The sequence below is a fragment of the Diorhabda sublineata genome, chromosome 7 (genome assembly GCF_026230105.1).
Source record: "Diorhabda sublineata isolate icDioSubl1.1 chromosome 7, icDioSubl1.1, whole genome shotgun sequence".
Lineage (NCBI taxonomy): Eukaryota > Metazoa > Arthropoda > Insecta > Coleoptera > Chrysomelidae > Diorhabda > Diorhabda sublineata.
The window spans coordinates 25,092,318-25,106,348 of NC_079480.1; the positions used below are offsets into that span (position 1 = coordinate 25,092,318).

General features: G+C 32.8%; 1 protein-coding gene across 9 annotated transcripts in view; it reads left to right on the top strand.

The window, feature by feature from the left end:
• LOC130446940 (teneurin-a) overlaps positions 1-14,031 on the top strand; it is a 556,419-nt gene that overhangs the window by 379,395 nt on the left and 162,993 nt on the right. For 8 of the 9 annotated variants that reach the window (XM_056783483.1, XM_056783489.1, XM_056783488.1 and 5 more), the window contains 2 exons: positions 4,834-5,123; positions 7,168-7,284. In XM_056783483.1, coding sequence (XP_056639461.1) covers positions 4,834-5,123; positions 7,168-7,284 — 407 coding nt within the window. The remainder of the gene's footprint in view (positions 1-4,833; positions 5,124-7,167; positions 7,285-14,031) is intronic. The other variant, XM_056783487.1, reaches the window with a different exon arrangement.

Here is a 14,031-nt window from a genome sequence, read left to right on the forward strand (position 1 = left end):
TAATCAAATTAGCGGTGCCCCAACATGCATAAACTGATGGTTCAATATCAATCGTAATGGCAAATCAAATGAATACAAAAAAGTATTTTGGAGAAACTCTAAATAAATTTCGACTAGACAAAGCTCTAGTTCTAATATACTTTTTAAATAACATCGAAAAAATCAATTTAAGGAAAATTAGTGGAGTGGAAAAAGCTTTTGAATTAAATTATAAATTGTTTTAAAATGGAATTTTTTGAATCACGTAACAGATAAAAAGTTTCTGTGGAGTTTTGAGGTTAATTCAACCCTAATTAACCTACCAGATTGGTTCAATCGCCTTCTGCTTAACATTGCTTAATACCCTTAAAAGTCTCATAAAGTATACCAAATTTGGGTAATTTTTAGTTTAGTTATTACAAAAAAAATGCTTTTTTCATAATTTTGGCCTCTACTTTAAGGCTCTATAACTCTATAACTGTCACTTTTTATGCGGGACAGCCTGTATATCATGGAATACAAATGAGCATAGATATTTAATAGATATATGGACATAGGACTCACACAAATTCCAACTACTTCAGAAATAAATTAAAAAATTGTAGTCACCCTCTTGATAAAAATATTATTTTGTTAATTATAAATATCGAAAAAAATTAATTTTGTTTTTGATGGTAAAATGGAACAAAAAACACATACACAAGCACAGTCTCATAAGTACTAAGCCCAACAAAAAAAATTTTGGAAAAAAAATTATTTATTTTTTAACGTGATCTCCTTTTAGATCCATAGACTTTTTCAAGCGATGTTCAATAAGTTCGATACCCTTTTTAATAATGAGAAACGTCAAGATCTTCAAAATACTCATAATTGGTTTCGGCAACCCCTCAAATCTATCATCAGGTCTAAAATTTTGAAATTATAGAAAATATAAGTGAAAATTTCTTACGTCAACATTTTTGCACTGATGATGACTAGAAGAGGTAGTCAAAACAAATCTACAAGTTATTATTTGGAGATTTTATTAATTTGTTTTGAAATTATAACTCATTCATTAGCTCCGTTGAATATGAAACAGTTAATTATGATTTCGCATCGTCAATAATTTTTATATCAAATATTGCTACTAAAATCACTCACTATCATCAAGCCAAATCATATATTCCTTGTGTCTGTCTTCCTCTCATTTCATTTTTGCCTCTTCTATTAATACTTCTCCATATACTCATCTCTCTTTTTCTTCTTCTTCTTCCAATATACTTTCACTTACTAGAATTTGAATTAGGACTATACTGAAATGAACTACTGATAAATAAACATTCTATTCCCTTTTTCTCACATTCATGTCACCTAAGTCCACGTAACTTCGGAAAAAAGTCACCAAATAAGCCGCACTGACTAAATTCTAGTCTGCACTGTCATGAGTAAATCTGCAAGTTTCCATTTCCGTTCCTATTCTTTGGGAGACATTTCGCTTGCGAGCCACTGCTGAATTTCTGAATACGCCCGATAAAAGTGTTGCTTCAAAACTTGCCTGGTTTATTTTGGAACCAATCGATAGGTGATTTCAGATTTCAGTTTACCTTACACTCCAAATCACCAGTAATAAAAAAGTTTCCAATATATTAACGACCTCATTGTACAATACAATTGAGGTGATTATTTTTTTCAATTCTACTTGGTACGAACCATGTATTCAACGACATCTATGAGAGTCTGATATAAAAACAAATTCTTGGGATTTCTCATGTTTCGAAACATATTCGTATGAAATAAAATTACAATGTTGCCAGTAGCTTCAGCGAAATCGTAAAAAATGTACATATTTTTTCCTTCAACTCTCTTTCATAAATATCAGTGGCGTTAAGTGAATTTTTTTTGACTAACTCATATTTCTTCAGGTTTCTTACTATCCCAGAGACAGGATCCCTTTTTTGAAAACATCCTGTATAATAAGTTATCGTCAAATTGGAACTACAGCTGGTGCAAATGGTAGTGGTGGTAGGAGACATTCGATAATCTGGGTGTGTCTTGAGTGGCCGATTCTCATCCTTCTTACAATGGTTAAGTCTTGTCTGATGAGGTTTGAAAAGTTACTGGGTTGCGGGTGATTGTATAGAGTGTTCAAATTTTCTGTCATGTTATTCTGGTTTTTCGTTTAGAGTGATATTCTAAGTCCTTAAGGAAAATTATATTGTCGGTAATGGTTTGAGTAAAAGCACCTTTTGCTTGGTGGTCTGCTAATTCGTAGCCTACGATTCCAATGTGGGAAGGTAACCAGATGATAGTAACCGTTATTTTATAGGATATGAGAGATTGGTAGGAGTTATGTATACACTGGAAAATGGCTTGTAGAATGCTAAATAGTTCACCTGTATGAATGCTGCAAGTTTGTGGAATAGAGATGATTTGATTGGAAATTTCTCCTGCTTCATTCTTGGAAGCATTTCTTGTTTGTCGTATCTCGTAAGGGATGTATTGAATTTATGATGGTCAGTGGTGCATGGTAGGGTTGTGGGAAGAGGAAAATGGCTTGTTTGTGAGAGGTTTCTGCCGTCGAGAAGCTGTGATGAAATAAATGGTGAAATAGTTGATGGTTGGAATGAATTATTGATGGTGGTTATGAATAGATGGTAGACAGAACTGAAGAGGGAAGATAATACAGAGGCAGCATAAGAAAGAAGTAGTTTAGTTGCTGTCGTCTGATAGAAAGTGAAGATTTATTAGCTTCATATTTAAGGCTTTCTTTGGGGCTAGATAGAAATTATTTGAACGAAAAAAATTTTAATTAGTTTATTTCATATAATGAACAATTTTATTAGTAACGAACCTAATTATTTTTATATGAATAATTAAAAGAAACAGGACACTAGAAAACCTCAATTTCAGTTGATAAACGATGAAATAAAAAGTAAGTAAAGTTTCTAAATTGCTCCGGAGAGTGCTAAAAATGCTAATACTTTCACAAACTAAGCATTAATTGAAATTTAAATATTCATATTTCATGATATAAAAATACATATTTCGATTGAATTAGAAATGCTTTTTTTATATATTTCAATTCAAATTTATTCAATTTCGTGGAACAATAAGCTGCAGAAAAAATGTGTAGAATGAAAAGTTGTTTGTGGACTTTATCAAAGTCGCAAGAAAAATTAAGAAAAAGTTTATTACATTGAAATATGAATTTCTTCGTAATTTGGATGAATTGTGTTATAAAATGTTCAATCAAAATTAAATTACACAGAATTTTTAACGAATAGACATTATGAAATAAATGGAAGTTGAAATAATTGTTATACAAAGTAAGTTTTATATATGGAACACTTCAACTATCTCGGAAATGGCTTGTACAATCTTTATAAATTTTTGAACTCTCTTATTTCCAATAGATAGCCCTATATATTTTGTGTTTTCGGAAATCCGTTAGAAATATTAGTTCTAGTTACATTTAAAGTATCTCTACCAAAGTTACAATGAATTTTAGATAGCTACGATTGAATAAACTTAATTTGAATATTCTTTAATACTTTATAACCTTATACTAGTCTCGTAACAAGGTCTATGGTCAGTTGTTAAAAAGTTTAACGAAACATACTAGCACTGAAGACAAATCTTTAAATGTTTATGTCATGTTAGAAGTAGATCCACATTTGTGAAGCAGGAAAATTACGAATTTTAGAAAACATATCGTGAAAGCTATTACAGCAGATGCTCAAAACAACAAGTCACAGGATTTTTAAAACGTAAGCCAAATGGCGGCGAGAGCTCTAGTGATCTAACAGATCACTAGAGTTATTAGTTCTCTTTCGTTCTCTGAAAAATTCCAATAAGTAGTTCTATTGAAAAGTCCGTCAATAAATAATGGTCCAATAATATGATAACCTCAATCATTCATTTCTGAAAAGTTTTGTGTATGGTTTCTCTATTTTTTTACAAAATTTGAGCCGACTTATAATCCTTGTTTAATTCCTACTCTCATTTCACTTCATAAGGAGGGAAATTTGTGGTATATCAAATTTTTTCAATACAATTTGCTGATATATCACATTTTCGAGATAATATTCTGATAGATTGTGGACAGTTAATTTATGAATGTCTCAATATGGCCATGTATTTATTTCTCATTGGATGTTATCCTTCAGAATTTTTGTCTCGGAAGACACTGATATCTAATGTTTTTTTTTTGGGTGCTTGTTAATAAACCTATTATCCTTATCGTTATTACATTGATAATGTCCTTGGTATACCTTCACCACTTCAATTCATCTGTCCGTAGAATATTTCATTTTCATAAGCATTGACAATAATTTATCTAATCAATCAGTCACTGACAATTCAAGAAGTAACTCGATATTGGTACTACTATCTTTTTATATTTTAAAGACTAGTGGTGATAAAAGTTCTAGATATGAAAACTCTACTCCCTTCCAACGTGATCTTTGTATTTCAAAATAATCCTTGGTGTCCAGGTGTTTGTGAAGGTCAAGTTCCAGTTTGATACCGTGGAAATTGAGTAATACATCTCCAATATTCAATTAACTGAATTTCGTAAGATCCTGCCTCATATAAGCTCTTGGAATAATTGTTTCACCAAAACTATCTAGAACCATAGTTACCCAATAATAGATAGAGTCACCCACTACATTGAATTCTAGCCGGCGACGTTACATGCCGTGCGGATGTGTACCCGTCACACTATAGTTTACACTACATTAAATTATGACAGGCTTCTTCATGAGCTGCGTCTCTGTCTAATACGTCAAGTCAAAATGACACAGTAAGCATATAAAAGAATGAAACAGAACAGAAAACTTATTCGACAAGTTTCTCAACAGTTTACTCTATTTTCAGACTTACTCCGGCTCTGCAACAAACGCAACTATCGCAGGCCATACCAACGGGACCTCCCGGTACATTACAGGCAACTGTTCCCGGTACCCAAACTTCAAATTTGGTGATGCCTGTATTTCCGTTGGTACGACCAGCTCCACAAACAAGTTCCTCATCGCATTACTCGCCGTATTCACCGTCCAGATTTCACATCGACAAAAGGTGTCAGCACAGATGCTCTTGGAAATGTCTAAGTATCGGACTGATCTTATTGGCAGTTGGATTATCGGCAATGTTGGCGTATTTTGCAGGTGAGAAATAATAAAAGAAGTCGTTTCCTAATTGTTGTATTTGATTCGAAACAATAAATTTTGATGGTAATATACTGACACACATAGATAATAACAAATTACGATGTTATTTAGTCATAATTCGCAATATGGCAACACTGCATCACTTCGTTAAAATCCAGGTGCTTTCCCTTCAGATTACTTTGAATTGATAGTAGGATTCTGTTTTGTACATATATTTATAGAAAGAAATTGAAAATAGTTGACTTATAAAAAAACTTTGCTCATCAAATTTCCGGAAAAATTTCTTGTAAATTGCAGCTAATATTGGCAAAAACACGTGTTTGTGCATGATCCTAGTAGTTAAAAGAGAGGCATGGATCAGTAGAAGACATGGAGAGCTCCTGGAAAGGTTTCTGATAAGATCGTGCCAAAAGTTCTCGGTTAAGAAAAAAAAACAAATTAGTAACCTCAATAGACTTGTCATAAGAGTCAAATAATGAATTGTAATGAAACTTGTATATTTGAGTATGACCCTAAGACCCCTAAACCAAGTGAGCAGAGAGTTGCAATGAGTGGGAAACGTCCACCACCATCGAATAAAGGCAATGCTGCTCATTTTTTTTTATATTCATCACATCGTTCGTCATAAATATGTTTCTTTCCACCAAACTCTTACTGTATATTTCTATGTTAGTCTCCTGGAGTGGTTGAAGGCATGTGTGACTCGAACTCGCCAAACCAAGCTAGATATTACAACACAACTTACCAAGACAGAGTTTGGAAACATCAATCATTTACAAAGTTGAATTTAATACATAATTAAGGTTTGTATCAAGTTCAATTTGCTGGTTTTTTATTGGTGAAAGGAATAAAATATTATCAAAATTTCAATGTGAATGAATTTGATATCTAACTAGAAGGGATTAGAGGAATTCAGATGATTCAATCGAAACATCTTCAAATTCAAGTTTTTAACTGCCAGTTCACATCAACACAGAGTTTCAACGGAATGATTAGAAGAATGTGATAAATTTGAATGGCTCAGATGTGGCTTTCTCAGTATCAAAAATGATGTGAGAACCTCTCCATTTTGATTAAGAATCATGAATTGAGAGTATCATAGCGCAATTTTCATCAATTTGAGCATTTTGGAGTACGAAGGACATATCGACCGTTTCTCGTCTTCAACTCATTCATTTCTACTTGTAAATCACTCATACTATTTATAAACATCTTCAAACTTACTACACTATCATTGAAGAGTGATTTGAATTTTTTTTGAGCTTCTTCAGCCTTTTGTCCAAACGAAGGACCTTAATCCTAATGCGTTGTTCAAAATCAGTGCCTAAGGACAGCTTTAAAGTGTTTGTTTCCGTGGTCATTTTACCTAGGAAAATAAACTGTCGAAGAAAATGATTTCTGTCTGAAGTGATGTATTAGAAATAAATGAAACGAGAAGTTATCTGTATAAATAGACACGATAGTTTTTAAGATGGTTGCGTCCTTGTGACGTGATAGAAAAGAATCTTCCTGATAACAATTCATCGTCTACATATGTGAACTAAAAATGATAAAAATATAATTATTCATCTTAGAAACCTATCTTAATACAAACAAATTCAATAGAAATGAACCATACCCATTTGAATATTTTATTCGAATGAAATGAATTGATTTAGCACTGGTTGCATACTCGTTATTATAATTAATAATAAATTGAAAGAGTGCACAACTTATTATTACTATTATCTCTTATTAACTGTCAAATTTCTCTAACAGTATTTTTGTCAGAAAAATATCTTGGACAGGGAAAAAAACTTCACCTAAAACATTTGCATGTACACGTCGTACGCGGCCTGGGAGACATTTCAAAAATTTTGTTTTGGCTCGTGCTTAAAAGTATTTGCCCAACCCTGGGCTAGATATATACTAATCGCTGCGAATAAAAATTGTTAATACGATTGAATATATCATTGAATTGTTTGAATCTAAATTTGAGGTTATGAATATGTTGAAATTTTATCATCAACCTCGTTTCCTAAAGCCTTATTTTTTGTTGCAGCAGTGAGCACCATGAAAACAAACATAGACTCTTCGAATTGCATTTTGGTTCAGGATGTCAAAGATGTTACGAATGATCAAATTATTATGGGCTCATCGACTTTACCATCAACCGAAGGTAAGTTTAGTCCAAGTGAGTAATTCTATTATTCATCAGACGTACTTCCTGTTACCTTAAAATTATATGAAAAAATATTATTAAAAATATTGAAAACCATCATCAAAAACATCACATCAATTTGGATTTAGAAAAAACTATTAAAGTATAGATCATACTCATAGAATAACTAATATCATTGTGGTATTCCTAGGAGAAAAAAATGTAAGGGTTAGGTTAGGTCTACTGTCTTTATTGGCGTAGTGGAAGCTTTTGACAAAGTTTGAAACTATCAGACTGGTACAAGTAAGGAAGATTTCTTAGAATTGAACAAGAAGCAGTATACTAAAACATTAAAGAAATTAAGGCAGCAGTACCTAAGAAAGTGTATTATGACCTTGTATCTATTATACACTAGTAATATTCGTGAGTTAGAGATAAAATCGAAGAAATATTTGGACCAATCGTTGGAGTATTGAATTCAATGAAAATAAAGCTGAAGGTGTTGATTATACTAACAAAAGCAATCGGTATACACCAGTTAAAATAATACTCAACTTCCGTATGCAAACTCTGCAAAATATTTCTGCTACTTTAAATGCGAGACTAAGCTGGAAAGTCCATGTCACAAAGAAACGAGAAACGCTTAACAATAAGTTTTAGAAAATGTTTGAGCTGCTTGAAAGACATTCTAATAATGTTATATTAGCAAATATTGGTACCGATGTGGGCATATGGTATTCAGCTTTGAGAATTAGCCAGTCAAAGTAACTTATAATAAAAAAAAATTAGGGAAAAGATTAAGGAATGTAGTCAACGCTTCTTGGTTGAATAGACTACATATTATCGAATTTGCAGTTATGAGAAACTTTAACAACATTTAAATGTTGTTTAGACAACAACCATGTAATAAGAAGACTCAAAAGGAGAAGTTTCTTTGAGTTGGTGTAAGTGTAACCTTGTAGAATTTAGTTATTCAAGTCTCCCACATCAATTTAGTTTAGACCTGTAGAGGTAATTTCAAGAAAAAATAATAATATCGCTTATAAATAAGTGATAATAATCTGAAATTCTAATGAAGACGTAATTGAAAAACAATGAAGTAATTGAAAGGTGCCTTTGAATTTCTAAAAGCAATTGTAGTTTCATGTGGATAGAAAATTATATAATAACCTCACGATGAAAGCAGATATTTCAATTCCGTCGACCACAATTTTTATTTTAATAATACAACACCTCCTTATCGTAACAGAATGAAATGTGAAAATATCCTTTTGTAGGTGATTACTCGCTACAAACATGTTTTTCGAGCGTGAAACGAATAATATTTAAAGTTTAATTACAAAAGCCAGAAAAAAACATCGGACAAAGGGTTGAATACATTAAGCACTTTATTCAACGCCTGTATAAACCGAACGCCACACCCCGAATGTCAAAGTTAAATGGAACAAACGTACAATTTACAATTTCATTAGATATTCCTAAACTAAACGTTAGAATTCCAGAAAGGTTCGAAAATAAAATACGTTATAAGTTTGTTTCAAACGGAAATACGAGAATACAAAGTTTACAGTATATTATATAAATTGTGTATTATCATAAACTAAAAGAAATATCCTTGATTGACCTATATATGCAGAGGATTTTCTAGGTACTCGCAATTCGCACCCCTATTTCGATAGTGCTATAAGCTCACGGATGCTCATTTTACAGGAAAACCAAAACAAAAACGATTATGAATGGAATGTTTTCTGAAACAGTTCGTTTGGTACACATTTTATCATATATTTTTGAAGCATCGACTATTATTTCCCATTTCTTTCAGTCCTGCTTCTGTTTGCTCCACTCACATACTCCCAGATTTTGCATATCTTGCCCAATTTGATCTTCTCATCTACTTTTTGGTCTTCCAAGCAAGATTTTCTAGTTTAGTCTCCATTCTGTAATATTCAATATTAATGTCCCGAGTTATGAGACAATTTGACATGCACGAGAGGGCATTTTGGCAGACTATTTCCTGAGAAAAATTTAATTTAAAATAAACTTAATTCTGTGTTTAAAATTTGTTATTCTTTAAATTATACCGTAGTTGACGATCATCATATTGGCATTGAATTGGTATCTACGGTAACTTATTGACAACAGTTTTGTTCGTGAAAAAATATTTCAAAATGAGTTTACGTTTTGGGCAGAATTCCACGCAAGTAATAGACGCCGCAGTGGATAAACTAACTCCACTGAATACGAAAAAGTCGAGAGATTCTGCGTGGCGACAGTTTCAACAATTTTGTGATGAACGAAAATACACTTTGAACAAGGAAACTTCTGTCGCATAGCTGGCCGTAATTCTAAGAGATTTCGCTTTCAACATGAGACGTAGTGATGGGGAAGAATATAAAGAAGGTGTTGTCAAAACACTTTGGAATACAGTAGCGAAAATTTTGCAACAAAAATGTTATGACGAGTTTAACATTATTTTCGATCCTTTTAAAGATGTAACGTTTGAATGCGCCAGAACTGCGAGAGATGCAAAAAGGAAGCAGTTGCAAAAGTGTCCTGAAAAAAGAAAAACAAGTGCATCTAACTTATCAGGACAAGATATTGATAAAATGTGTGCCATTTGGGACGAGTCGACTCCGGACGGACTTCAACGCAAGTTCTTTCATATTGCTTCATATGAACTGGCGTGGAGAGGAGGAGAAGCATGTAATTGCCTTTTGAGTTACTTTAAAGAAGAATTTGACAACTACGGCAACCCTACAGGACGCATAGCTTATAATCCTATTTTTTCTAAGACAGCGCAAGGAGGGAGTCATAGGTTAACAGAAAAAAGATGGTTAGTCCAAAACACCACCGAGCCTGATAAATGCCCAATAAGGTATTTAATGTAAAGCATGATATCAAACAATCTATCATTATAATTTTGCAGGCTTTTTAAAATGTTGAAAGAAAAAAGAGGAAAACATATTACGGTCGATCGTCTTTTCTTAACTGTAAACCCATCATGGATGAAAGAAACATCAAAAGGTTTTTTTAAAAATTTCAAAGTGCACAAGAGATGCAGCGGAAGCTATAGGAATTGACACGAAAAGAATAAAAGTGACAAATCACTCGAACCGTGCTGCGGCAGTTACTGCCAAGGTTGGGGTTTCAGTAAATCAAATTATGAAGGTTACTGGACACTCAAATCAGAGTTACCTCCAAGTAAATAGTGAACACCACGAGGAAATTGTACAAAAAATGCGAAATGACATTAGCGAAGTAACAATAAGAAGTGGTGGAAGCAGCATAGAAACACCATCGTCGGCCTCCAGTAAAGTTGTATATTCTAATTGCATTTTCAATAATTGTTCCTTTTCTTAAAATGTAGAATTGAAACCAAATGATGTTTATTAATCCTAGACGAAAATTTGGCACTAGTGCAAATTATCGATAATTTGCACTAGTGCAGTATTATCGCTGAAATTTGATCGTTGCTAGGTAAACATAAAATATTACAACTTTTTGGTTGGCTTAAATTTTTCGAAGGAAATAGTCCTTATATCCTGACGTTTTTCACATTTTGAATATGTCTCTACCATTATGTTTTTTCTGTTGTAACTGTATTTTCTACTATATTCTTCATTTCATACTTCATAAGTCCTCTATACTCATTATTAGTATGAATTTTTCTAATTATTCTTTTCTCACATAACCTCAGTTGTTCTTCATTAGTCTTATAGTTGCTATGCATTATAATTTTGACATTTTTGTTGCTTAGTAAGCAACTAAGTACTTAAAGGTATAGACTACTTCAAAGATGAGGTCATTTCCATTTATTTGGTTATTTTCTGTTTCATTTTCAATCCTCTTCCCTGCCTCTCTTACGTTCCCTTGCGTCCATCTTTGTATAGAGTGGGGTCAAAACCAATTCAATGTCATTTTTTCTTCCTCTTTTCCTTGTGACCACCTTTTGAGAATCGTTACTCTCATAAGAGGTTCTAACTTGGAAGGAAAAGGGTTTTTTCTCCTTGTATCTCACGGCTTTCATATTTGACGATAAAATTCACAAGGGTTGTACCATAACCTAAAACAGCTTCGGTTTTTGTAACCTCACTCGAAGAAATGACATGACATACTGCATCAATTATGTGCGCAAAGTCGCGAGTAACTCATTGTAATAGTGACACTTGGCATCTCATGTGGAGACTTTTGGTAGTAGTTACAGTAAATTCATTAAAAATTGATGAAATACCAGCAGCTGGATCTTCTTGCTCGCGAATACATGTAGTATCGGGATTGTCAACCCTCAAAGTTGATAGAAAGAGGAAACACAATTTTCGGCTCAGTATTGTTCGAAATATATCACAATCTATCGCAAAAAGAGTTTGTTTATTGTCATCATCAAATCAATAGCGCATAAAACGTTTTTGGTTCCAACAAATGACATTCGCTTATATCATTCGAATCTTTTCATACCCAATGCTTATTTGAGTAAATTTGTAGTTGGTTCTTCAAGCATTTTTACCTTTTCTCCGATGAGAATCAGAATTTCCACTACAATATTATGTTTTCTAGTGCGAGATGAATGACGACCTTCCATTCAGCATATAGGTTATATATAAAGGTTTTTGTCGTATCTCACGACTTTCATGTTTGAATGAATTTATAGTGAAAACGTCAAGAATACGATTCATTGAACTTTTGGCACGTTTCTAGTTCACTGTATCAACTCCACCTTCATTGCAGTTGAAGTAGGCAATAATTTTTTGCTTTCGCGTTTATTCTAGGAATTCCGCATTTTTACTATTTTCGTTCTCTAAATTGTTCGAGGTCCTGTTTTCACAGACAGTGTCCTCTTCCCCGTTTTCTGAAACTTCAGAGGTACTGTCATGCTCGAATATCAAACGTTCACTATTGATGGCTGCCAAACAAATAACAAATAACGTGGCGTCTTGGTTGCTAGAATCCACTCAATTTTTAATAAACTACTTGTATAATTACAAATCCTGAAACAGGTATGGACCTAAGGGATTCAGCTTTGGTGATGTGTCAGACAAAGCAACACCATTTCAAAATAAAGTGCTAAGGAGCATCGTTAATGCACCCTGGTACTTTTGAAATAACGATCCTAATCGGCACCTGGAAATAGACACAGTAAGGCAGGTATCAACTGAATTTCAAACATGTAAACATCGAAACAGTTGAGCTCCTTGATAATACCAACCTAGAGAGAATAATAAAGAGAACGAAGCCTTTTTGAGTTAGTTAATTAAGTGCTTAGTTTAAAACAGCAAAGTGCGGAATTTTACATGCTAGTGATAACTAGAATAATTGTAGTTATGATAAAAGAAGGAGCTTCTACTGAGTTAGATTCCAGACATTCATAGTAATTTAGGATTGGATAAAATTATTCATTTATCGTTATTATGATCAGATTACATAATAAGGAAACATTTCAGGTTTTCTTTTCATGACAAAAAGGAAAACTATGTCTCTTACGCCAGCTCTTACAATTTTTCTTTTTTAACATAAGTATCAATCTTCTCAGCTTCACAGAAGTTTCGCTTCTATCCATTTCGCTATTACTGTCCAGTTTTTATTATTATCAATGATAATATTCAGAAGTGAAACCTGGTGGACTTCGTAAAGACTTAATTCAACAATAGAAAATGACAGTTAAGTACTGTGTCATAGTAACTACATCTGACTAGAAGAGTTTGCCGACGAAAATTGTCCGAAGGCGAAAAATTCATTCAGAAAATATGGATTCTAATGAAAAAAATAGTTAACAAGTATCATTTAAAGCAACATTATGGACTAATAAAGATTCATAATATCGAAAACTAGGAAAATGACTTTTCATATTTCAATATTAAATTCGCATCGCTAGTTTTTCTCAAACGACGTATGTAGTAATTAAAGTACCTGGTTTGTTATAGCAAAAACGATACTGTGACAAGGTTTCTTCGTAAACTAGCGCACGTCTAAGAAGCAATTAACAAAACATCCAATTTTGAAAACATAATAGAACATCAACTACTTTAATTTTCTCAATTTCACAGTTTGAACAGGAACTTTTACCTATTTAAATCACGGAAAGTTCGTTAATGTAAAGAGTTTGCCGTTAACTCGTTAACTACTGACAATGACATACAATAATTACCCTCTCATCTCCATAAAACTCGTAGTGCTTTTCTTCCCGAAGTTCAAATTCTCATCTCTAAAATAACAGTAAAAAGGAGATGAATAATACTAATAGTTCGGGAACTGATTAAGAAATGAATGTTAATTCACGCTTAAAAACCAAATACCTGTTATTATTTACTTTTATAATTCATTTAATTAATTAATTCCTGTAAAATATTTCACGTACAGGAGACTGAAAATTTTTGTAGTTTCAAAATCTACGAGAGTTGCTGCTTAAATATAAAATATGGCAACACTGATTGAATATGTCAAAACTGACATTGTTGTCATAAAGTTTGACATTTGTAATGATGAACGTCTTCAAAATATTTTCGTGCGATGATTTTTTATGACTGTCAACGTGGATTAAACCAACATTTAACTTTTGGTGGAGAAACACCATCTTAAGTTACGCTGGTTTACCGAATTACATCGTTTGCTACAGTATAAATTTCCTGAAAGTCATCAAAATTGGCTATTGTGCCACGTCGATGCTGTGTCTAAACTGATATTACAAGATCTTCATGTGGCATACCATGAGATTGAGGCATACTTGGGTATTAATTCCACTCGGTGGTGCTCCAAAATACGTCTATAAAA